At 35.5% G+C, this 26,546-nt stretch overlaps 1 protein-coding gene across 1 annotated transcript in view; it reads left to right on the forward strand.

Annotated features, from left to right (window-relative positions):
* Nucleotides 1–2,876: 2,876 nt before the first annotated feature.
* Nucleotides 2,877–26,546, forward strand: part of SYCP2 (synaptonemal complex protein 2) — a gene marked incomplete at both ends in the record, with an annotated part of 29,413 nt that continues 5,743 nt past the window's right edge. The window contains 35 exons of the mRNA XM_082490928.1: nt 2,877–2,900; nt 3,576–3,716; nt 3,957–4,089; nt 4,661–4,761; nt 5,316–5,340; nt 6,242–6,327; nt 7,167–7,255; nt 7,815–7,849; nt 8,477–8,619; nt 8,698–8,750; nt 9,756–9,801; nt 10,466–10,561; nt 11,057–11,117; nt 11,675–11,823; nt 12,437–12,511; nt 12,982–13,137; nt 14,238–14,337; nt 15,557–15,675; nt 16,446–16,541; nt 16,672–16,744; nt 16,849–16,906; nt 17,656–17,792; nt 18,100–18,197; nt 18,714–18,832; nt 19,516–19,546; nt 20,147–20,211; nt 20,317–20,374; nt 21,067–21,122; nt 21,646–21,694; nt 21,821–21,995; nt 22,382–22,449; nt 24,078–24,257; nt 25,052–25,238; nt 25,671–25,921; nt 26,044–26,214. Coding sequence (XP_082347054.1) covers nt 2,877–2,900; nt 3,576–3,716; nt 3,957–4,089; nt 4,661–4,761; nt 5,316–5,340; nt 6,242–6,327; nt 7,167–7,255; nt 7,815–7,849; nt 8,477–8,619; nt 8,698–8,750; nt 9,756–9,801; nt 10,466–10,561; nt 11,057–11,117; nt 11,675–11,823; nt 12,437–12,511; nt 12,982–13,137; nt 14,238–14,337; nt 15,557–15,675; nt 16,446–16,541; nt 16,672–16,744; nt 16,849–16,906; nt 17,656–17,792; nt 18,100–18,197; nt 18,714–18,832; nt 19,516–19,546; nt 20,147–20,211; nt 20,317–20,374; nt 21,067–21,122; nt 21,646–21,694; nt 21,821–21,995; nt 22,382–22,449; nt 24,078–24,257; nt 25,052–25,238; nt 25,671–25,921; nt 26,044–26,214 — 3,504 coding nt within the window. The remainder of the gene's footprint in view (nt 2,901–3,575; nt 3,717–3,956; nt 4,090–4,660; nt 4,762–5,315; nt 5,341–6,241; nt 6,328–7,166; nt 7,256–7,814; nt 7,850–8,476; nt 8,620–8,697; nt 8,751–9,755; nt 9,802–10,465; nt 10,562–11,056; nt 11,118–11,674; nt 11,824–12,436; nt 12,512–12,981; nt 13,138–14,237; nt 14,338–15,556; nt 15,676–16,445; nt 16,542–16,671; nt 16,745–16,848; nt 16,907–17,655; nt 17,793–18,099; nt 18,198–18,713; nt 18,833–19,515; nt 19,547–20,146; nt 20,212–20,316; nt 20,375–21,066; nt 21,123–21,645; nt 21,695–21,820; nt 21,996–22,381; nt 22,450–24,077; nt 24,258–25,051; nt 25,239–25,670; nt 25,922–26,043; nt 26,215–26,546) is intronic.

Here is a 26,546-nt window from a genome sequence, read left to right on the forward strand (position 1 = left end):
TTTTCAAATTCATAATTTATTTGTATTTATCTTAGCAAAAAAATATCCAACTTGTAGTAATATGCTAACCGTCAATTGTAACTACGGTACTTAGTGTATCATCAGTGCTCAGTAGAATGTTGTATGCACTTCACAGCATTGCCTGGTAAAGACACAGAACGGCGAGTCTAAATGGTTAGTCATTTGTCAGCATGAGCCTAATGTTAGTGCTGACTTCGTTCCTGATTTGGCTTTCTCCTTATGATCTCAGATCTGCAGCTATTTCAGCTGACACTTGGTATTAAAGCTGTTGGCATCAGTGCTTCTGACCCTTCTCAGTTCTACATACAACAGCAGCTGTGCCAAAGATTGGTTATATTGACCAGTATGATGTTTTCCAGTACCTGTAAAGAAGGTAAATATTTCTGTGAGTGCAGTGGAGAAAGGGTCCCTGTACACAGTGCTACCCTACCCTACCCTAAAGACAGCTTTGCTTCCGTTGTCTCTGAAATTTTTACGCATAGTTGCCATATCTATGGCCCAAATAATTTCACTGCTCGTTCCAGACTGTTTAATGGGTAACTCGATGAGAAGACTGCTTTCTGTTGATCTCCCTTCTGCTAACCAAACAAAATGGGCATCAGAGAATGAGAAGTGGGGGTACAGTGGCCTCCCAGCCTCCTCAGCGAGGCCGGCGCAGGGGGGACAGCGCGGGATCCACTTCTCCCATACCTCATGGCTCACTTTTGCTATGGAAGGAGTAAGGCTGTTCCTTCCCAGATCTGAAAATCGGGGGATAGTCTGCGCGTGTGCTCACGTGACTGGTAAGGGAAAGCATCAAATGCAAATTGGCTTTAATTACTTCTGCGTCATACGATGAAAGCGGAATTCAGTTTTTATACAAAACTTCCGATGCTCCAAGTTCCTCACGCAGAGCTGTGTCCCCGGCGGCCTTCCCAGGACAGCTGCGGACCTGCCTCGGCTCCCCGGACCCCCCAGCCCCAGCGGGGGGGAACCAGCGTCCGTCCCCCCCCCACACCCCCCCACACCCAGCCCCATCGGGGGGGGCGGGGAACGGGCCGGCGGCGACACACGGCCCAGCGCCGCTCACCGCCCCCGCCCCCCTGTCGACCCCAGCGGGGGGGCACCCAGCGCCGCTCACCCCCCCCCCATCGCGTTCCTCACTTACAGGCACAGCTGGCGGCATTTTAAATACTTCCTGTACAGCTTTTTTTTCCCCTTTTATAGCATCGTTTTGTCTCTTATTTTAGAAAGTCCGGGGTCTTATTTTATTTACATTTAGGTTTATCTGCTGTGAAAAGCGATTCTCCTCCTGTGTGCTCCGCTACTGCTGCTGCTGCTAATTCTACCTATGCGGGGCGGTGCTTCCCGGTACGCCGCTGGAACCCGCGACACCCGCGGTAATTCCCGCCGCGGTCCCTCAGGCAGGCCGGGCCGGGCCGGGCCGGCGGGCTGCGGCCCCTCGGGCGGGCTGGGGCGCGCGGAAACACCGCCCTGTGCCCGCCCGTCTCCAGCACCGCCTCCTCCGCGCCGGCTGGGCGAGACCGCGTCAGGTGCGGAGGGAGCAGAATGCTCTGGGCGGGGCTGCCTCGCGGAAGCTAATTCCGCCTGCCGCCCCGCTCCTCCTACCGCGATTGGTTCGCGTGGCGCGCTCGCCGGCAGTGATTGGCTGGAGATTACCGGCTCTGGCGGTGATTGGCCGGCGGGAAGGGGCGCTTTTTTTCTGCTCTGGCGGTGAGGTGAGGGGCGCCGGGTTGTGGGGGGTTTTTTGCTGCCTCGCGGCCTGCGGCTCTGCCGGGGGGTCGCGCCGCGCCCCGCGGCTGAAGGAGGCGGGGGGCACTACGGGGCGTATTCCCCTCAGTAACAGAGCTTTTGGGGGAGATGCCAGCGATTACGCGTGTTTCGAGGGCGGAGGTCTCACTCCCTCGTCGACAAGGAGGCACCTGAAAGGGGTTTATATTTTCTTCTCTGGCTTTTCCGACTAGGCAGGAGATGAGAGACCTGTGAGGTGATAGCAAAGGCTTCAATGTAGGCTGTTCCAGTCTTGTATTGGAAAAAAAAAAAATCCCACCCTGTATTTGTTACCTATTATTTAGGAGCACAGAAATGACTAGTGTGTGTTCCCAGTTGCTGGTTCTACAGAAGTCATTCCCTGTTTTTAATGGCTGTTTCCCTGTGCCCAATTCTATGTAATTTCTGTGACGAGGAGACCAAAACAGCATGTTGTAGATTGGTCAATGTAGATTTATTTATACAAAGCATGAAGAAGTTTGTGGGTTTTTTTCCATGTTAACTCTTAAAGCAAGGAAAATATTTATGTCTGCTCTTGGGTATTAAGACAATGTTTTCAGAAAACTCTAATTTGAAGTTCTTGCTTTTTGGTGGTAGTAGTCATCTCTGGGGCCGTCACTGTGCGTATAATTAAGAAGGCTTTTTCCCTGCACGCGTTTATCACACTTTTCTTAAATGATTTAATCTGCCATTTTATAACGAGGCCCTTTTGGAGTTCTGTCAGCTGGCCTTTTCTGAATAACCTGGTGTTGACAGTAGTGTTGGCCATCTTCATGCTCTTCTCTGGGACAAATATTGACAGTCCACTGCAGGACCCTCTGGCTCTCCGTTGCCAAAGTGGCTCCTTCCTTCCACTCTTTTATTTTAAGAATTTTTTATCCATGTAAAGATGTTTCCTTATATGCCCATTTAGTTTAATTTCTTGAATAGTATTTATACTACTGACAAACCTTGGAATTTGTAATGTGTTTTGACTGATTACTGATGTGTTTGCTAAACCTATTGGAGGTCTATGTCAGTAAATTGTGTTTTGGTGAAGTGATGAATATTCCCTTTTTACACAGCTGAATAGATGATTTGCAAAAATGGCAGCCAGGATTGAGATGCAGGTATGTGCTTATAGACTAGAATATGACTATTGATCGTTTCAATTACCAACTTAAAGCACTGCTTCTGGTATTTAATTACAAGTAAAATTGGTAGTGTGGCAAAGAACGTGGTACAAAAAAGTTCCATTGACATAGGTTAGTGCCAAGTAGCTGGGCAGAAAGCAGGAGAAATTGGAAATTGTTATTGATGAAAATAAATCGTATGCATTTGACATACATGAATCAGTTGGGAAGATACTTCAGACCAAAATGTTGAAATCTGGTTATAATTTTTCTAGAAAGAATAGAGTGGCAAAATAGTCGAGGAAGGCAGTAGTCATGGAATGTATTAATATCTTTTAAAATCACCAATAGATAACTTAGAAATGTAAAATATTAAATGTACTAAGGAAGGGGTATTAACACAATGAGCACCTAGCATTTATTTGTAATATGAGGAAAGAAAAAAACATTCGGTTAAGGAAAAATGGCAAATAATTAAAAACTTAGTGAATAAGTCTTTGCATGATTGATGTATTGTACTTTAGGTTTTACATTTAGTGATTTTTATGATTCAGAATATTTGCTTAGAATGCCACAGATGATTGCGTAAAACCTATGTTCAATCTTGTGAAATCAGTGTCCGTGTTAAGCATATTGTAATACCGTTGCTCTGTTTTCTTTTATTGTTGACAGTTTGAAAAGTTAATTGATGAAGCTACAAGAAAAAAAGATTTCCAATTATTAGAACAGTTCCTGGCAACAGAAGACTGTGAAAATGTCTCTCACAAGTGCAGCAAACAGTTTGTCAACAAATTAGACAAGCTTCTGTGTCGGGTAATGTAATTGTTACATCAGAATCGTCAATACTGTCATTGTAATAGTCAAAAAAAAGATTTTTTTCATTTGGCTTGGTTTATACCAGCAGTTAATTTGAAAAACTGAAATAAAAATATAAGAATGAAATCTCTACTTCAAGCTGCAGTTTGCTCTTGAGAACAGAATGTCATCTGGTTCATTAAGTACAGGTTCTTCTAGAACTGTACACTAAAGCTTATGTTATAATTCTGATTTCAGGAACTTGACAAACAAGAAGTCAAAAGCATTTCCACTTTGCTAAATTCTATCCAGAAATGTGGGAAAAAAATCAACATAGCAGGAGAAGATGGGCTCCCAGCAATGATAAAATACGGTCTTATTGGGAAGATAAGTATAACCATAAATCATATGTGAACTAAAAAAAGGGGAAAAAAAAAAAGCATGCCTAAGTATTCAATTTGGTCCTTGGTTGTTACTGAATTAAGAATTTCTTATAACTTTGCAACAAATGTTATTCAGAATTGAATGTTTTTTGACAAGTGGCTACTTTTAAAGAAAACTAACAGCAATGTCAGATGAGTGTTACTTGATTGCCTTCTCAACTGCTTTAAAAAAAAAAGTGTGGTGATAACTTCATGCTTATATTCTTACCTACGACCATGCTTCATTCACACATTGTCCGTTTTCAGCTCTTTTATCTATGATGGCAATTGTAAAAGTAGATCTCTAGTTTTTGTGCTAGAAAGTCAGCTACAGAAATCACTTACATTAGTTTGATATCACCTACATTTGTTTAGTGTGAGTGAAAAATTTCAGTCTGAGGCTGAAGTACCCTCAGCAGACTGGTAACATTGTTGCTGTTGTTTTAATCTTTATATAGTTTGTGTAATTAGACTTAAGTATGGTACAAACTATTGTCCTTTTTCATGCTATTAAAATATATTTATTTTCCCTTTACATGGTTAATTGGTTTGAAAAGGTAAAAGGAATTTTTATTCTCAGAGGGAATGAAAAGAATGAAATGCTCACAAGTCTGGCTGAAGATTTCTTCAACATGTTACTGGTAAAAATACATTGATAATAAAATACATTCTGCGTATTTGTCAAAATAATTATGACTAGTTTAGCAAGAAAAAGACTTTCAAATGTGTTTCTGTTTAATATACTTCTGTTTCAGAAATGATTGTAACATTAACTTTAGATTATAAGTCTTTTTGGATAGTTTGCCTCTATTCATACTCATTTTCTGCTCACAATTAGCATCATGAAATAAAATACAAAAAAACCCAAACAATGTAAGCATTCAATGAACAAAAAAAATTTAATCTTGGTCTAATTTTGATTATATAAATTACCCAGCACCCCCATTTTGAGATATTTGAGTTTTTTTCTGTTCATAAAAACTTTTGTCTCTGGGGAAATAATGTGACTGACATATAATTTTGGGAAACCGCACTTAGTATTAGAAGAAGTCTCTTATATTCTTCATTAAAGATTAAATAATTTTAAAATCTTAAATGCTTTTTGATTACTTGCTTTAGGTACATGTTACCTGATTTTTATGCTGTAATATTTACAGTATCAAAATGCTGTGTTTTGTTTTCTTTTCTATTGTAGGCTATCTGCGATAGCAGACCTGAAGGTGAGCTTAAAAAAAGTGTACACTGGATATGTTAGTTAAAGTGTTCTGAAAGAGACATTTTAAAGTTATCGGTGTTAAAATAACTCTTCCTGCTCGTGGAACCATCTTGAGGCAAGGTAGTTCTGAGAAGAACACATATAATAAGGGTGGTACAAAGATCTGTATGTTTCAGCTAATAAGCTGTAACAGAAAAGGGCTTATCCTGAAGAGGGCTGTTCTGCGCACAAAGGACATTTCTCATTCATGTGAAAAAAGCTTGAATGTCAACTATAACTTTGATTATTCAATTTGAGGTTTCTCTACTGACAGATTTCCTTGTAACTTGCTGATGTCAGTAATAAAAAAGCAGGATAGTCTCCTCAGAGATGGCAACTGAACAGTTTTTCCTAAGAGCAGTGTTGTTTCTAAGCTACTGTCATAGTTCAGCATAGCACAGTAGTCCGTCTTTATTGACCTTGTTATCAGGAATATCACGCCGCTCTTAGCTTTCAGTAAGCAGAAAGTCACTACAGACCATAATGCAGTCATCAAGATGAAAGATTAATTTCCTTGTCCCTGGAAGATAAATTCCAGGGTCTGAATTGTATCTCAGAGAGCTAAGTTACAGAATTGATCTGATTATATTTTAAAAATAATGATCTCGTCCCCAAGGGACTTAGGCAGTGATACACCGAAGTAGAAACATCATAAAGCGCCATATTTACTATAAATTGAAGTAACTGTTCTGTCTTACATTTAACCACGAAGCTTAAGATGTATATTTTTACATATCAATAGTCCTATGTAGAAAGGAAGAGGTAATATATTTTATTTCTAAATGAAAATGAATCTTCCAAATGCCGATGACCACGCTATTATACTCTTGATAACTTTTTAATTTATTTTTTTTCCTGTTCATTAGGTAAAATACAAATACTGGAAAACTTTGTTCTGAGAACATGTACCCTCATTGCTGATGTAAGAATTAGTATTTATGTTCAGCAGGAGGTAAACATTCTTCTTTCTAAGCAATGGTTTTCCAGTTAGTGTTTTAACAGACTTTGTGAAGGTAGTAATTTAACTGTACAGATGCTACAAAAAAGGAGAATATTGTAGTGCTGTAGTATCAGAAGGATGACTTAATGTTTCTCTGAGAATGTTTGTTGTTGTTTATATGTTGGGGATTGGGTTTTTTCAGATTACTGACCTATAATTTTTGTTTTGGACAATAAATTACAAAACAGGGGCATTAAGATTCTGGTGAGAAAGCTGTATAAAAGTGTAGGAAATAATATGCTTTTTTACAACTGCTGTAAATAGGATTAAGATAAATTCTTTGGATACTTGCAGGAAATTTGTATACCTTCTAGTATACTGCAAATTTCTCCTATTGATTTTAGCAAGCTGAGATTGTCAGGTTTTTTTTTCCTCTCTAAAGAAAGGGAGAGTTACAAAAAAAGTCTTCTGTAGAGGCTACCTTCCCCAAAGAAAAGGCTTTTTAATGCAAATTTAAGGTGCACTTTAGGTCAGCAATTGACTGCAGTCAGAACTCTAGCTTTGAAAGTATTTTTTTCTGTATTTAAACCTGCAAATAAGAAACATAATCCTTTAACAACTGATGTTCACATTGAAGCTAATGAATTTATTGAATTTGAGGTAGTTATACTAAGATAAATACCATTTATGGTCAGATAGAACTCATAGTCTTTTCTTGTTTTGCAATTATTTAAGCATGATATTTTCTTCAGTGGTATGAAATATGTTACAAGGGCCCAAAATTAGAATAACTCAAACTTTATCAACTTATTTTATATGTAATCTTACTCCCTTTTTTCCACTTTTCGTAGGTAGTAAGAAAACTTAATTTAATGCTTGACAATACGCCTCGAGATGCCAGGAAAAAGATATTTTCTACAAAGGAAATGTTGCTTGTCGTGTAAATAATCTTCAGTATAGTTTTTATATCATTACATCATTTGCATAGCTGGGAAGGCAATTTTTACTAAGGCTGTTTGTAACACATGCGGATTGGTCCCCGTTTAACTCACTTTTGCATTTGCTGTTGTGTTGCCAGGGGTAGTGGCTGGGGGCAGGTATTCTTATGGGTTATTCTCCATTACGAGCCTACATTTACTTCTTTCCCTGTTTGGGTTAGGCTTCTCATCCCAGTTGTCTTAAAAGAGTTAAACTCGTATTTACAAGAATGTGTGTAAAGCACAGTGAATTAGTCACTGGAAGGACAAGGTTTTCACGTTGGAAATTTTTTTTTACAGTATTTCAAACATCAAATAGAATAAAAATTATATATCAGGTGATTCACTTCCACAGTAGTACTTTCAGCGGTATAGCCTTAGCGTAACAGACTTGCCCCTTTGAAGTCTAGTGATTTAGTGGAATCAGGGTTTTGTCTCATGCATTGAAAGCTTGTCATTAACTAAACTTTTCTTCTATGCTTTGTGTTGTTGTTATATTTTGCTGAAACATTACTTTGGCAGGAGTGACATGGGGAGAAGAATTTTGGATGCTGGAGGTGAGCACGGGACTTAATAAACAATTTAGTATTGAGCTTCTTAAAAATTACATGAAGACTAACTAAAAATCTAGAGAAGACATTTAGACACTGGAGAATGTTGCAATTACAGTCCTCTGAAAAATACAAATACTGCATGAAAACAGTGTGCAATCTGGAATGTTTCAGATGTATGTAGTGTATGCCTACTCTTTGAAATTTTCACTCCTTTTCTTGTCTAGAATATAAGTTTTAAAATAGCAAAAGCTCATAAGGAAGTCAGTCTTAGTGAACTGCTAGCCATGTTTGGTAGTACTCTACCTTCTCTCAGGGAGCGCTTTGGTATCCAACAATTTCCCAGTTCAGACAGGTGAAAGTTGAAAACTTTTTTATCTCTTGCTTCTATGCCTGGTGTTGCTCTGACATTCCTTGAAAGTTTGGTTGCAATTTCATTTTGAAGTGGCAGTTGTTTAGTCATCCTTATTCCCTTAGTCCTTTATCTATATATCTTTTATGTATTTGGATACAATGTGGTATGTCATTTGAAACATTCAACACTGCTTATACCAGTTTCCTACACAATAATATTTTTTTCGCATTGGTAGTATCTTTAAAACTACTGTTCCTGTGAAATGCTTTGTACTGTAGACTATGACCTGCAAGTAGCCATTACGGAAGCGTTATGCAGAATGATATCAGAGAAACAAAGAGGAGAATTGGCGTGCCAATGGTTTTCCATGGAGTTTGTGTCCAATGCATTTAAAGGAATTAAAGATTCTGAGTTTGAAACAGTAAGTCATATGAAAAATATTTCCAGGGAGGTAAACTTCTGTTTTACAATTCTTTAAGAAATTTCTGTGTTTTAATAGGATTGCAGAAAATTTCTTAACCAGGTGAATGGCATGCTTGGAGACAAAAGAAGGTAAAAATGAATTTCTTACAGTTAATATTATTTTCTTTTTTGGATTTTATGACCATTAATCAGGAGTAACATTTGTTTGTTTGGGGAAGCTCTGAATTAAAACAATACAGGCAAATACAAATAAGACTAATATTTCTGTGGTATAAAGTCAAGGAACCACACAGAGTTGAGCTATTTTTAAAATATTAAATAGTGAAGAAATTGAGTAATACCATCTTTTGGTACATTGTTGCTGATATCTTCTCTCTCAAGATGTTAATTTTATGTAATTCCCATATTTGGCAAAAAGACAAACATAATGGATGTTTCAGATTATTAGATAACAGCTTGAAGAAACTGTTCACTAAATAAAGACCATTCATTTGAAAAGATTCTTAAACAATATTAAGCATATGCTACACTTCCTTTAATAAGTGCTGATAAGGAACTGGGTTTTGTATTCTATTTAGTTCTGTTGCAAAACCCTGAGATGCTCATTTATTCAATAAACGTATTATCTAACAATAGCTAGTGATCTGTTGGTATATATTCCTTTATTTATTCATTTGGGATATTTACATTGAGATAATGATCAATGAGAATATTTGCTAGAGAAATAGGACATGAAAAGGAAGAGAAAATACGAGCTTTTTCTTATCTATATGATCACATGCTCTGCATGTTAGTTTTATATGTCATGACAGCAAAGAGGTTGTCTAGTATGTCTTAATATCAGGTGTCTATTCAGTTTGAATACCATTCTTAAAATATCAGCAGATAAGTAGAAGTATGAATATAGTGACAAGAGGTCTGAGACCACTGCTTTAATTGTAAGGATATATAAAATTTCGTGTTATCTCCTTTGGGAAAGAAGTGTAGTCAAGTGACTACTCTTTTGATTGCTGTAATCTCTTAGTCTCTAAAGCACACAGGTTTTGTGCTGAAAACACAATCCAGTTGCTGTGTTCAGATACACAAAATTTATTTGCAGCATTTTAGGATACTTGACAATATCCTTTTTTACAGGGTTTTTACATATCCATGTTTATCAGCAGCTCTTGATAAATATGAGGTAAGTTAGAGGCTTAATCATATATCCGCAGAATTTCATTTGTGCAGTTGAAGAATTTCTTTGCCTTCTAGTTAAGAAAAAATAAGGATCAAGTAAGAATCATAGAGACATTATGGCTGGAACAGACCTTTTAAGATCATCAGGTCCAACCATTATCTAACGCTACCAGGCCCACTTCTAAACCATGTCCCTGAGCACCATATCCAGATGGCTTTTAAATACATCTAAGGATGGTGATGCAACCACTTCCCTGGGTAGTCTGTTCCAGTCTTTGATAACCCTTTCAGTGTAGAAGTTTTTCCCAATGTCTAACCTAAACCTCGCCTGGCCCAACTTGACGCCATTTCCTCTTGTCCTATCGGTTGTAACTTGTGAGAAGAGACCAGTGCCCACCTCTCTACACCCTCCTTTCAGGTAGTTGTAGAGAGCAATACGGTCTCCCCTCAGCCTCCTTTTCTAAGTCCCTCAGCCGCTCCTCATAAGACCTGTTTTCAAGACCCTTCACCAGCTTCGTTGGCTTTCTCTGGACCCTCTCCAGCACCTTCTTTTTTTCAGAAGTATGCAGATGTATTTAAAGTTTGTCAGATTGTAACACAAAGCCTGTTAGCTGGTATAAAGCATTACTCTCAGCTCTTACTCTTTTACCTTATATTGTGTGGTTTAGCTACAGATACCATTGGATGAAAATCTTGAAGAATTTTGGATTGATTTCAATGTTGGTAGCAGAAGCATATCTTTCTATGTGGCAGCAGATGATACCGTGAGCTAATTTTTGTCTGTCGTACTAGATTGTTCTGAGGCAGTAGGTACACACTCTTTCAAGTGTATCGTATTTGTTTCCCCTCATCAACATGTGGAAGTTATGCGTACATCTATAGTGTGAAGGGGGAAAAAAAAGGAAAAAAAGTAATCTACATTTGATGTACATACTTAGGTCAAAGGTTCAAAGTAATGACTTTCTAATACTGTTTGCAAAAACTGTAACATATGCACACATGGACAAGAAGCCATTTACAATATTGCAGCTATAATTTTTGTAGATGAGACTCAACTGTTTGGATTGATGGGTCTACCAAAGTTCTTTGGAAACATTGTTCGCTGTTATAAATGAAGCATGTGTTTATTGTCACTCCTCATAACAGAGGATTTAAAAAATTGAAAACTTGTCCTCACTGAATAACTTTCTGATCACTGCACTTCATTTAATTGTAATATAGTGCTTTTCTATCTTTAAAATATGTGTTTTTCATATAAGGATCATCAGTGGGAAACAGTCATTATACCAGAAGAAGAGGTAGACCTGTACAGCCTTGAAGGTATTGGTACTCAAAAATGTGACCTTTTGTTACATGCTGACTTGGATTTTCATATTGATTGATCCTAAAGTACTGACTCAATTCTCGGCAAAGCAAAAATCCCACTTAAAGTATTATAGGTACCATTTTTACTGGGTAGCGTTGCACCGTGGTGACATTTGAATTTTAGGTGTGCAGGTGTGATTTTATTAAAATAATTTTTAAAAAAATCTCTTGTCGTTATTTCAGTGCCAAATAAGACACAAAACAATGACTTTTAATATTTCTATTAAACTAGTTAGAGTAGTTTTGCAAATATCTGTAATTTGTCTGCAGCTGTAGTAAATAACCTTCAAAGACAATTCTACAAGCTAATATGCAGAATAAGTATTTCTAAAAGATTGAATCTTGAATTGTTTTGCTAATAAAATGGATTGTATGTTAGAATGAATTAAATAAAATATATATCTTAATAGCTGAACTGAAGAATACAAGTAAGTTTTATGTATTTACAAACATTATATAAGAGATGTTGTTAAATTGTAATGAAACTACTCTTCAAATTTTGTTTTGTCCAGAAAAAGATTCCAAGAAACTATTAACAATAGCTCTAAAAAGCCGAATGAATGTGGGTAGTCAAGAAGGAGAGAAATTTTTTTTATATTTTGATTCTATCTTGGAAATCAAAGATGTAACCAGAAAGATTTATGGATTAAGTAAATGTAAGGTAAGATTTAAACACCTTTTCAAATAGTTTTTAATTGATTCAAAATAAATGTCTCATTGCCATATAGATGTTGTTATAGCTGTGATTCTGTGTGTATCTGTTTATACCAAGGGTTTCTGATTAACATCACCATTACAGAAGAGCATTTCTCCCATACTATGTTAAGCTTTAGTAAAGATGTCTAATAAGATTTAAAATTAATTGCAACAAAAATTTAACTGGCTGGAAAGGGATTGCCATAGCTTAAAGTCAAGTTTTGCATGTGTAATTTTCCAGAAATGCGAGAACTGGATGCTTACAAATATTTCAGAAATGATTCATTAGCTATCCCATTTTGCAATACACTTACCACTCTTACAAATTTACTCATTTAGTAAAAAATTTTAGCAAGCCTAAGATTACTCCTTACTGTTTGTAACAAACTACTTTGCCCTGTACTCTCTCTGGCTGAGAAACTCATGAGGAATGGAACTGCTATGAGCTTGTAGAATCTCTTTTCCCCTGTAACCTGATTTCAGACACTTATCATCTCAGAGTTAAATATTTTCTTTCTGTTTCTTGTTTAAAAATGAGCAAAGTGTATATTTTACATAGATGGTTACTCACTTTGCAGGGCTTTAGTAAGAAGCAGTCTGCATCAGTGGCCAAAACAACTGTACATGTCATCTTTGATGAAAGTGGATCACAGGTATTTTACTTCAGTATACTGAGATGATTGTTTTCTTGTGGTGGTTTTTTTTTTTTATGTTTAGTCTGATTATAAGCTAATTTATGATCATTTTAATAGTCCTTGGTTTTATGGTAAATGCCAATAAAGAAAGATAACTCTAAAACCAGTTAAGTGATTTCTAGTACATATATATTGTATATCTGGGGAGAGAATAATATTAATGTCCAAATCATAGAAAACTTCTGACAGATATACACAGGGAAAGTTCTGTGTGAACTGTGATTTGGTCACCCATCCTTGTAAGTGAAAATAACAGTTAGGTTGGATGCTTTTCAAACTAAAACTATATAAGCTCTGAAGTTTATCAAAAGCTACAGTGAGGAATGTGTTAAGGTACAGAAGTCGCTCTGTGTGTGTTTGTATAAATATGAAACATAATAAAATCTAAATATTGTATAAAAAATTTAAAAATCCAAACTATTACATAGGTTCTGGTACCAGAAAGTCAGCTGTCACCATGTTTGGAAGAAAAATCTGAAGAAGAGGAGAAACTCAGTAAGTACAAAACCCAGCAACTTCCTGGAACTTTGAGGACTCTGAATAAAAATAACAATCAACAAAAATGCAGAGATGGTTCCTCCAAGGTAAGTAGGATTATCAAAACAGAAAAGAGTGCATTAGAAGTACATTTAAATATTTATCATATTTTTCTAATATAAACCCCCTGTTATTTTCCAATTCAAATATAATTAATACAGGATTTGATTGATTGTTTTTCTTGTGACTTGACACTAAGCTATATAAATACCTTTTCAAAGAAATTTCTCATTATCATGTATTTTGAAATTATAACAATGTGACAAAAACAAAAAGTAGTTGTTAACGTTCTTTAGACAATTACACTGAGAATTCTCTTTAAAGAGAAATGTTTTTAACATTCTTAGATCTCTTACGATACGCCCAAGTCTAATATAGCCTCTGGAGACTTATTAATGATCAGCAGTAGTAATAGTTGTAATTAGAGGTAAGTCCTACAGGCTTGGCATTGACAGAGACTGCTGAGAACAAAAAAACATGTGGTTGTCAAGATGAATCCTGTATCCCGGTTATTCGAATCACAGTTTCCTGGCACTGCTCCTATGCATGGCTGATTCTCTGGTTTAAACTGAGAGAAGCCCCATTTGTTAAGCCTGGTGTTTCTTTTGCCCCATAGTCACCCTAAAGTTATAAACATATAATAGTTACACTAGGACTAACTACAGGTATGCTAGGGATGGGGGAAAAGATGAAGCAATGTCACCACGTCTTCCTCATGCAACAGAGACGCAGTGCATGTCTTGCTAGCAGTAAGTAGTCTGGTAAACCTGTGCTTGAGGTTCTTCTGCTTAGCTTCTATAGCTTATGTGATAGCTTTTCAGAAACTCCTGGGAATCATCTTGCTTACTTTTAATTGCTAACAAGGGACAGGATTTGTCTATGCTTAATTGAATTAATTTAGAAAGCAACAATCATTGATCTCAGTTTAAAAACATCAGTTTGAAGTAGTATACAAGTCAAGTATTTTGGTGAACTTTCTCTAAAAAGGGAACTGCATAAAAATCACATTATATTGATATGTGCAGCAACAGCCATTGACATTCCAATAATAGAAAGTGTCAAAAGCTCTTGGAAATAGATTTTTTAAAATCTTGTGTTGTCATCCTTAAATCTGTGTGTTATGGTCATGTTTTTTCTGTTCCTCGAGATAACTACATCTTGTAAAAGGAAAGTGTCTGAAGCATCCGTGCTTATTCCTGGAACGACAAGAGTTTCCACAAGGAGTCCACTGGTATTTGCTAGCACATGTATGTTTACAAGTACTTTCAGAGTAAAAATATGTTATAAATCGTCTTTGAAATGCAAGCATGAACTGTGATCCTTTGCGGAGCTGGAAATGACAAGTAGACCTAATAAAATCTCCCTAGCAGGTGCTTTAAACTTGAGATTTTTAATCTAGGCCACTTGTTCCTGGCCCACAGCCCTGATGCAGGATAGTAGCTGCACACGCATTCCAAACAGCTGAAGGCCACCTCTCTTTTTTACTGCTGCTGTCAGTCAGCTGTTTGTGCTGCACAAGCTAAGAAGTCAGCAGTCGATTAGAAGACCTAAAACATAGGTGTGTTTTCATCTCGCTCCTCATGTGCCCTCGCTTAAAGCATTCTCAGCTGTTAGTGCTTTTATAGCAGTTGCAGTGGAAAATCAGCTTCTCCAATGTGTACATCTTTCACTTGCATTTTACTCTTATCTAGAAACTGCAAGTGTTTCTTCAAGGGGCAGTTGATTATACAGCTGAGCAAGGCGGGATCCACTGCGAGTTACACGTTCAGTGCTACAGATACTTATGTCAAAAGTGCTTCTTACAGAGAAAAGGATAAGAAAGGGGCTTTACCACAAATAGGAGTCGTCGCTTTCCTGCTAATAGTCTTAGTGTAACAGATATTTAATACTTTCTACAAGGGAGAGATTTGTAAGACAAAGACCAGTAGACACTGGAGATACAACTAGTGGCAGAACAGCTTGACTAACAAACTTAGTTTTCTTGCTTTAACTGTCTCAAGTGCGTCAGTATCCTTAGTTATGTATATCCAGGTATCACATACCACTTACGAGTAACAGAGGCTACAAAAGAGAGCATCTTCAAGTTAGGATGGAACAAGACAGAGAACTTGTGTAACTCTTTTATTTGGAACTTAACCACACAGTCTATTCCAGCAAAAATATATTACAGTAAAATCTTTAAATAGGTGGCCAACTATTTTCTACTAGAGCCTGGCTGTGAAAAGCATTGCTTGCCTCCAGACATCCACAGTCTATGGGGTCATTTAACACCACATAACTTAGCTGGAATCAATAGAATTATAAAAGGTACATAATGAGTCGATACAAATACTAGCCAACTTTTTTTTAAAGTTTATGGTATAGATGTGATCATGGGCAAAACTCTTCATATTGATGTCACAGACAGCACAGTAATTGTAACAGAAGAAATGGTAGAATTCTAACATGTCTCTCGTTTGTTTTTAGCCACTCCTTGTAAAGGACGATTTAAATTACCTTTGGAAATGATGAGCTCTGCTGAAAGGTCTAACAATAATGCAATAAATGAGACCAGAACAAAGAATTTCTATCAAGAACCTACTGGAGTATGCATGTCATCTGTATCTAAGTCTTTTACTTAGAATAACATTAATTTCTATTCTAATTTGTTTCTAATTCATATTTTAAAGAGCTAAGAGTTTTGCAGTTGGCAACTTGTAGAAGATAATGTGTTTTACTTTATTGCATAACATTTTCTTGTCCTCTGGATTTCAGGTTTAACATGTCTAAAGTCAGACTGAACTCTTACAAAATTAGGCAGAATTTGCATTCTGTCATCAGTTCTGACCCCACAGTTAGCTTGCTTTTACTAGAACCACAATTCTTCCTTTGTGTGTAATATGAGAAGGGTGTATGCAGAGAATCTCAAATTATTATGCAGTGTTGAAATACTCTTAAAAAATATAATACATTCAGTTATAGTTGTGAAATGTTAATGTCTTCAGGTTATAGCATTTATAGAATTGGTTTTAGTGCATTTTTGATTAGGCATTCACTGAAATCAAACGAAACTATGTAGGTGTCACTAAACTGCAGTTTGAGTAGATGTATTTCTGCTTCTGTTCCAGTTGAATAAAGACTTCAAAGTGAGATTTTTATTTTATTTCTGGTTCTAAATGTCTTTCTGGGTCAGATTCAGGTCAAATCCCAGACTATGGGATTCTGAAGCATTTTTTGATGTAGACATTCTTTAGAAAAAGGCTTTAACATATAGAATGTGCAGTTTAGAATATTTCAAGTGTTAATTGCAAGGAGAATTTTACTTCTTTGGCTTTTATGGATTGTAATTGTCAGTAGTAGTTATTGTGCTTTTTAGAGTGAACAGAGATGTGCCCTAGACAATGGATTTTGTGAAACGGAGCAGAAGATCAGGAAGTCAAATATCAGAAATGAGGCAAAACTACCAGAAAAGGTACTGGAATCAGCACTTCTGTGGAATGAAAAACTGATTTCATATTTTATTAGGGAAAATACAAGTTTACAAAGTTATACTGTTTATAGTCCTACGCTAATATTTTCTTTTGGGTGTTATCCCACTGTAGCGAATGTGTGCTGAAGAAGTTTTAGAAATGATACAAGAGGCAGAAATTGAGGCCACACAAAAGCGAACTTTAGGCAAGTAATTTTACAAGTGTTGATGGTCCATAATTTTAAAATTATTTTAATTTTGTCCATTTCTTTTATATTAATAATTGATACCAAAATAATGTCTCATTTAGATGATGCATTAGATATTGTTCCTGATTCTCAGCCAGTAGAGAGAAGCAACAAACCTTTGTAAGTATTGGAAAAGAACACCAAGTCACTGTTGTTGTCACTCACTTTGAAGGGAGTATTTTAAAATATTGTCAGAATTGAAATTTTGTTGCATAGTTTCAGAAAATGCCAGAATTTCATTGTCTTGTCTTCCCTGAGAGTTGCATTAAGAACTGTTGGCTGTGTAAGTCAGGTCACTTTTATTATATCATGGTTTTGTGTTGTTTTTTCTTCTGAACTTCATGGCACCAAACCAGCACTCTTATAGGTATTTGCTAATACTACTTCATGAACAATACTGTTCTGTTGTCTCAGTAAAAGACTTTAAATTGGTGAATCTGTTTATGAAAACAGTACTCATTAACAAGATCCGAGCAGGAGTTTAAGCAAACTTTAGTAGTAACAAGGAGAGTAATTCTTTCAGATGATACCAGAAGGTAAAATAAAATGACATACGGGCTTACATAAGTGAATTGTGCCATATAAAGTAGTAGATTTGACACACCACAGAGTTAATTTAGGTTCAAGGTTTAATGATGGCCATAGGATATTGTTGCCTTTTTGAAGTTGACTTAAAAATATATGTTGTTTCTGAAGGTTTGCCTTTTTACACTGCGTTGGTTAACGGAACAATGGTAGCGGGCTTAGGTACCAATGTAAAATGCATTATCTACAAGGTATCACTATTTTCCTAATTTGTGATACATGTTTATTATAATAAAGACACTTTCTACAATTCACTGATAATAAGATGGTATTGTCTTTGTTAGGTTGTCTGGTCTTTTGGAGAGTTCTTTTGATAAAACCAAAACATGGAAAAAAAGAGCATGCTCTGTTCCTGAAAAGAATATAACAACTGGTGACAAGCAAAAGCTAAATCCATCATTGGCACGTACGCCCCATCCAGGTTATATATCTTAACTGTTAGTGTTAAAAATGTTTTGGATGAATTTTTAATGTGCAGCTGTGCTTTGTTTTCCTGTATTAGTTTCTATTGTTTGTGAAAGAGCTGTGAAGCAAAGTTTTTTATTCAATTTTTTTAATTAAAAAAGAGAAAAAACCCAAGAAAATTAAATTGATAACATGAGAGAAGAAAACTGCAAAATACTTAATGGACAGTCAGAGTATTAATCATTTGAAACAGAAACTGTTAAGTTCAGAAGGGAGAAATATTTAAACTACTACTGAAGCATCATTTGAAACATTTCTTTCAGCTAGAGTGTCTGAAACATTTTTGCGTTCTGATTCTACAAGAGAGGAACCTGATGTTCTCTTCAGGAAAGAGACTGCAAATCCAAAACAATCAAAGATGGTGAGTTTCTTGCCTTCGTTTCTTTGACTTGCAGTTTTTGTCAAATTTTCAGTGTTTCAAAAATTTGTATTTTACTCTTACTTAGTCAAAAACTTTTTTTTAATTGACTTTCCACTAATACCAAGTGAATTAAATTATATCAGCTCCTCTGTTTGCTTTTTTCAGTGTGACCTGTTTAAGATTAGTTTCCTCCAAATGTCTTTATTTTAAAATACAATCTTTTTAAAAAATACTTCTTAAATAAGCACCAACTTGTACTTCTCATGCACTTCTTCATTCCCTTTTGAAAGTTACAGTATGCAAAACCGCAACATTTAAAGTATCTGCTAAACTAATGTTTTACTGCTCCTTGTTTGGGCAATGCAAGGGAAAATGGTTTTCAAAGGAATGTGATTTAGTACCTCTAGAAGACATTTAATGACGTTTAGGTGATTGTTGGGAACCTGTACTTCTGTTTGCAGCTTTGCCCTTCTGTTTAATGGTTTCAAAGTTGAGTCTTAAACTCTGTCTTTATAGAAAACAAAGTCTAAAGAAATGACAGATGCAACAAAATCTCTAATTAGTAAAATCAGTGACAGATATAAAGTAAAGATTGATGAGAAAAGCAAAACAAGAGACTCCTTGGGTTTTAACAGGTATGATGTGAACTATTTACATTTGTGCTTATTCTTTTTGTGCGTGTGGCTTTGTCTGTGATCTACTCCTCTATCAACAGTAATTTCACATCTGGCTTTCTTCTGAATCGTTTGTTCACTTCTGATAAACCCTATTGTACCAAAGAGTAGGAGACTAGTAGTCAAATAGTTCCAGTAGTTGAAATAACTACAAAGGCTGTTAGAAACTCTATTCAGTGGTCTTTCACTCATTCACTTACAACATCTTCCATGGAGCGAAATTAGATGGGATAGTTCATGGGCACTGCACGTGTTGGGTGTCTCCATCCTATCATCATAGTTTGGGGACCAAACTTGGATTCAGTCATCAATTTTCTGATTATGTCAAGTTCCTAGCTCTCTCTTCTTAAGAGAGCTGACTGTTAGAGAGTTTAAATTTAACAAATTCTTTTATTTAGGAAAATTAGTCTTACCTTGCTGGAACTTTACGTATAATTGCATGCTGTCTATGTTTGATTATAACTGGGTGACAAAGGACTGGAGTAGTTAGGCTATGTCAGCTATTAAACCTTTTGGATAGGCACTTGGAAGACATGCAGAACCCGCAGTATAGCTTGCGTTTAATAAGGCTTTTATTTATATAAGCAGTATTCTAATGCATATATTCTAATTGACATTTAACAAAACATGTCCTTGTTTTTTAGGTCATATTTAAATAAATCCTTTGTCTCTAAGGTAACATATTATTGCTTTTTTGGAGATCTTTTTCATGTCAGATATATGTACATATATGGTGGTAGCTAGTAGATGTAAAGCAGAAGTTCACTAACCACTGAATGTTAAATATCTGTAGACAGTAATGTTAATTATGCATCAACTGTATATACTTATAAAACTTTTTATGTATTTACTTATGTGGAATAATATTTTTACAGGCAACTATCAGCCAGTGAAACCCAAATTAATTTCTGTTTACAAACTATATAATTGAATCTGTTTCTTTTCATGTCAATGCTAAATATTTAGAATAAAAATATTACAGTAAATGAGATTATAGAATCCTTAAATGGGATATAGCCAGGAATTAGTCTTAAGGTTTGGGGGAAAAAATTCTGAGGTTTTGTTGATATCCTTAAAGGATAAATTCTAAAAGATTTAGTTTCTCCTAGCTCTTGTCCCCTTTTACCATATTGTACTGTTGCTAGTCAACTGGAAGTCTGAGTAGCTGCTATTTTTTCATATGTTCATGATGAAGAACTTTCTTTTTGAGATGACAGTGTACATGAATGCATAGTCCAAATTTGACATATAAGTTAACTTTTTATTTATTTATAGGAAGAAGCTCAGCATAGAAACCTGAAAAACACTACTTTCCTTAATATAACTGCCAGTCATATGATGTAAGTAGTTAAACCATTTTCAAACAGAATTTCTAATTACCATACCTAACTTTGTGAAATGTTCATTAATTCAGTCACAAAATGATCTGTGTGTCTGTTTGACAGGGATGATGTCTACAACTTTAACATCAGTGGATTTGAAGAGCCTACAATAAAGCTTGGAGTAAGAATATAATTGAAACTGATATGTTATGAATAGAATATAAAGGAGCTCAGTCAACTTAAATTGCCTACTGAAAGTATAGTTAACATTTAAAAATTCAAATTATGTCACTGAACTAAGTGGGGAAAAAAAGTTTGCCATGTAAATACCTCCATCACTTTCAAATGTATAATGCTATATGCTATCCCAAGGTTCTGGTGACTTGAAGATACTATGATGTGTTCTTGAATTAACAATAAAAGAGCTTGTTAGGAGTATCATTATCATTCAATTTATCCTATTATCCTGAAAGCATTATTGCCTTGCTTCCAATCCCCATTGTAAAGACATCTTTGCCCAGATGTTTTAGAAGGAAAATCTAGCTGAGGTAAAAGCGAAAGACAACAAAACATACTTGTGCTGCTTATGGCTCAGAGGAGCCTGCTGAATTGGTGAAGGTAGGGAAGCAAAGTGGATGGAAACTAATGTATTAGTTTGAGATATTGAAAGCTTCAGTCAGTTCCAGTTGGTTTTAATTATCAGCTCTGTTGTTAAATAATTTCTAAGATAGAAATTAATCATCGTAATTTAATTGCTGAGTATAAAAACTAAACAAGAAAGCCCTTAGCTGTTACTGTCCGATGGCCAGTTTAATTTTAAGTTGTATAACAAATGAAAACTTTCATTTGTTTCTCATTTATTTACATTTTTAGATCCCAGAATTGCGTGCTGCTGAACGGAGTGTTCATACAGATCCAAACAAAAAAGGGTAGGGATCTTATGTGTGTCCTACTCTGCTGATAATCAAGAATAGCACTGTCTGCATTCTCCAGCGTTCTATCATGAAAATCCAGGGAATGTGTGCATGACAATAATATCTTGACTATGTTATTTTTTTCAAGCAATAAACATAGCTGCTGTGGTCTCCTAGGCTGTTTCATGATTTTCCTTTGGGAAGCTGGTAAAAAGGAAAGAATGTGTTTTGTGAAGAAAGCAGCATTAGTTCTCTTCATGGAATACTACAGGGATATAAACTGAACAGAAGGGGGTAGATTTTGTCAATGGCAGTCTGCAAAGGGATGTATCGTTACTGTGTGTTCTTACTGATCATTAGCAAATAAGCACATCCTTGAGGTTTTAAGGTAAACAGATATTTCATAAAGGGACGTGAAAACAGAAGTAGGTAAGTTTGTTTGAATCCTTAATCCACATATCACATGAATATTAGAAAGATTCAGAACAAGTATTTTTAAATGTATCATTGAAAGGTGTTTTTTCTTTTTCTAATTAAGGAATGCAGATGACAGTAAAACTAGCACTGAAGTGAAAGGAAGAAAAAAAGTAAGGCTTAGATTTCTGTGGATCAGTATACCTTGTCTTTCTGCCTTTAAATACCAGTTATGTAAGTGAAAGGTATATTAAAAGTAAATCAATAACTTAACAACTTTTGGGGTTTTTTTTTTGTAGACTAGAAACAATCAAAACAAGAAGCATCTCTTTAGTGACACAGACACAGAATACAGAGGTGATGACAGCAAGACAGAAATTAGTTGGCTACAAGAATCAAATAGAAAATCTAAAGCCCAGTTAATTGATTACAGTAGAAATAAAAACTTACAGAAACCAATAATCACAGACAAAAGTAAGAAGCTTTTTTTCATATTTCTTAAGAATGCTGTAATGTTTGTCCATAGATATTAGCTGCACAGCATGTGATGTGCTGTTTTGCAGATACAATATGTTTTTGTTTGTCTTAGTTCCAAGCATAAGGAACTTTCAAATTAGTTCTAATCATTATTATAGAGGTTAATTTCCAAAATGTTTGTATTTTAACATGGGAGATTATTGGAGGATAGGACAGGCAGAGGTTGTTGTCAACAAAAAAACCTTTGGCTTTTTAAAATAGTGTGCTGAAAGCAATTTACTGGATCAGTAAGTTTGCAGGCATAAAAGGAAAAAAAAAACAACCTCTGAATGTCAAACACTTGACTATTTTGCTGATTTTTCTAACTTTATGTATTGTAACAGCAAATAAATTCCCTGAACCTGCTTGCCGCATGGATAAACCTAAAGGCAAAAATGCAAATAAGAAAAAGGTAAATGTAAATTTGCAACTAGTCTTGTAATACATACTCAAAATGTCTTAACTCACTACAGAAATTGTTTTAAAATAACTTTTCATAAATATGTGCCATTTCTCCATGCTTATTTCAAGATAACTTGTTAAATACAGTTTGTTCTTTTCAGGTACTATATTCCTTTTGTGTAGTATTTAGGTAGTATTTCAGGCATAATACTAGCTATGAGTCAGAATGATTATTATATATTGACGCTTTTGTAAGTTTTATTACTTAAAATTATTGATTTTGTCTATTTACAGCTTAATAGCCATCTACTCCTTTCAATATGCCATTAGCTTTTCAGCAAGGGTTTTTCATGTGTCTAATGTGCTTAATTGAATTCCGATACCTTTGAGATTATAATTGCTTTAAATGAATATACTTATCAGTGAAATTGCGAAAACAAAAATGTTATAGATGTTAATAAAGGATAATAATTGCAAAATACTGTAAGCATATTCAAGTGGGAAGTATAATAAAGTATGTTATTATGAACATGTTAGTAGAAGGTACTTGTAGATGTTTGTAAGCCACAGTTTTAAAAACAAACACAAAAAAACCCTAAAACCTGCCCACTGTCCCCTTCAGACTAATCTTTGGTCTCTCAGACTGTACAATAATTATTCAAATCTATTTAATGTTATTAGCTTAAAGCTACATACATGCACTCAATGTAAATCATGCATATGACATTATGATCACTACATGTAGGTATTGATGGTGATGTCTAGTCCAGGTATATCAAAACTGAAGAGGGCTTCAATTGCCCAATGTTAAATCTGTCTTCTTACTAAAAAGCGTCCCTTTTTAGCAGGGCAATTCCTCACATCTACCCAAGCAAGTTCAAAGTGCCTGCTTTGAGGAGGTAGGGTTCCACTACTGCATAGACTCAGATGGAGAGCATCTGAAGCCCAGAAGTTGCTAGTAGACTTGACCCTGGATATGAGGCTAGGAAAGCGTACGTTTTGCATAGAGCACTTATCAAGAGAGAAGGAGGCAGGAATTCTAATCTCTCCTAGTCTGAGAGGCGCTGCACTTGTGTGTTTTACATCCCTTCAAATGTCAGTCCCTGGGGTACTTTCAGTGAGAACATGCTTTGCTCTGTTTCTGAACATTGACTGCTGTGTAGAGAGAGTGGCAGTAGTCATGATGTAGAAGGGGGGAAGATAGAAAGGAAGACTGATTCTAGTCTAGTGGTTAAGGTAATCAGTTCAGAGGTGATAATCAAGGACGCTGGTTCCTGCTCACTATGCAGGCTCTTGGTTTTGTTCTGTTTCAAAACAGTTACTGTCTAATGTAAATGTGCACATATTTCAGAGAGTAAGCTTTGGAAACCCACTTCAGCTTTCATGTAATTCAAAAATGGCATTTTTTTTTGACTCTTACATTCCTGACTGCACTGTGTCCTACAGTGAAAATTATCTTCCCAAAATACTTAGTAGACTGGTGGTTGGACTCTCTGATCTTTGGTAAAGTTAAACTTTTTTAGTTGTTTCAAAATAATGGATTTCAAGTAATTAAACCAAGTTACCTGCCATTTATTCTTATATATTTATTTGTTATTAATTCTGATATGAACTGAAGATGTTTTTACTCTTCCAAAGAGAAATGAATGTAAAAAACAGAATTCGAGAACTGGTGAAACAATAGAGCAAACCACCAGACAAAAACGACCTCGAAAAGCAACATTAGCAAAAAATTACAAAGAGCCTTCCAGTTCAGAGTCAGAGAGTGAAAAGAAGTCTTCAGCATGCAGCCCTAAGGAGGAGAAATCAAAAACACAGGTATAAAGTTGCACTTTGTTCCTAAAAATCCACTTCTGCCATATTTTTCAAAATAAACTCTGGTCTGCTTTGTACTTAGTACTCCTGAATTTTAAGTGCCCAACATGAGCAACTGGAAACGAATTTTCTTTATTATTTCTAGCAGTGCCCTTTTTTAATAATTAGTATTTAGCTGCTAAGAAAATCAGTCCTAAGTAACCTTCTCAGTCATAACAGCATTTCAGTTTCTGTTTATGAAATTTACTCTGCTTCAAAGAACTGCTGTGTCCTTTATTTGAAAAACTTAACAATATTTTGAAAATGTCTAGTAAATGGGAGGTTTTAGTGAGCCAAACTTTGTGATTTTGATAATGCTATGCTTATTCTGTGTACTGTAGAAAATGCTGAGTTGATAGAGGGTATGTCAATACATTTGCTGAATATCCAAGTAGGATTTCTAGTAAATTGAGCAATGCTGTTGGGTGCTAGAACTTTTTCATTCTTTTAGCATACCATTTCAGTGTATATGGTTAGGTCCGTAAAGTTTTTTGATTAAATTGTGAAGCATTGGTAATTGCCTCCAATAGTTAAGAAGTTAACAAGAATAGGAATTTGGGTGCTGAATTAAACAAATTCAATGCATATTGATACAGAACAAATGATATCCTTATGAATTTAAGTACTTCTAATGATGTTCCTTTTTGGACCTTCTGCTTGTTCAAGGGTACATATAGATAATATGCTCTTTACCTGCATATATACACACTTCCTGTATGTTTACAAATAATGTTTATATAAACTTTGTATTTTAATAGAAACATATGAATGGGGAAAAAAAGGATGATAATCAGAAAAAGGAACTTCAGAATATTGTACCTATGGAGCCAAAAAGAGTAGCTAACTATGAACATAAAGCATTTCTTAAACCAAATAATTCTGCAGAAGAAAAGGAAATTGAAATGCCTTCACCTGAGAGTCCTGCATCTCTTGAGACAATGAGATGTATGTATTTTGACTTTAAATTTATAGCAATACTGTATCAAAAGCTGGAGGTTAAATGAGGATTATCACAGTAGTAAAATTTCACATTTATTTCATGCTTTTAAAATAATTGATAGCCCCTAATTTGGTGTGTATCACATAATTTAAGGAAGTATATTAGTATATCACTGACACTTTTATAGGTTGGTGGAGTTATTTGACATCAGCATAATATAGGAGTGCAATACGTAAGTGCTAGAATGAATCTGGTAACCGCTAAAATAGTGTGGAGAGTGCAAGAAGTGCAACTGTGGCAAGCCAACACCTAAAGTAAAATTCCACCCATCTGAGACTTGCAAATACCTGGAGCTGGAACAGTTAGCGATATGAGGCTTTCACTTACCTCTTTTAACTTTCATTCCTCATGCTTACACTTAAGTAACTGTTTTCTAGGTGCTGAAAGAATATCAGAAGGAGATGCTCCTCCAGAGCTTATTTGTAGTGAAATATCACCTGGTCTTCAGGAGTCAACACCAGAAAAAACAGAAGTGTTAAACTTTGAGAAAGGCATCTCTCCCAATAATTTATATCCACAAAAAAATAATATTCAAAGTATATGTCTAAATCAGTCCCCTGAGGTGACTGTTAAAAAGTTAACATTTGGAAATAAAAGTTTCTCACCAGTTTTAACTGAAGCATCTTTGGTAAGAATATTAAAGTTATTCTACAGTTATTTTAACTGAAATCATTCCATGCAGCTGCCAACTGGTCTATGTTTTTGTACATCTCCTTTCAATAATGATTTTTTTTTTTCGTTAATGTGTAGCTCAGCTTAGCGACACATAAAACTGTCAGCGGAAAACATGCAAAGGGATCTGCATCTGAAACACACAATAATAATGAAGATTCAAGTTTCAGACATTGCTTTTCAGACATACTTTCTATTAAAGGAAAACTACAAGATACTGTTAAAACTATCACAAAAAGTAAAGAAGAGGTATGTTACTAAATCCTTCGCTCTTCAGAAGAAAGGTGCAGCCTTATGTCTATTTTGTCTACTTTACAGATTCTGAGGTTTAAGGGAAATGCATCTTTCTTAATGTTAAACACTATATATAATGCTCACTTGTGACCTCCTTGGAAAATCCTACTATTAATTTTTAAATATTTGAGATAAATTAGGGAATTATTTATCACACGGATACAAGGAAAGAATTGTATCCCAACAAGATCAGTTATAATTAACATCTTAACAGGGAGCAAATATTTTTTCTTGACTTTCAATGAAAAATGATTTTTCACAAATTAAAGAATTGTGATATCTGCATG

The sequence above is a fragment of the Vanellus vanellus genome (genome assembly GCF_965231255.1).
Source record: "Vanellus vanellus genome assembly, chromosome: 15".
Classification (NCBI taxonomy): Eukaryota; Metazoa; Chordata; class Aves; order Charadriiformes; family Charadriidae; genus Vanellus; species Vanellus vanellus.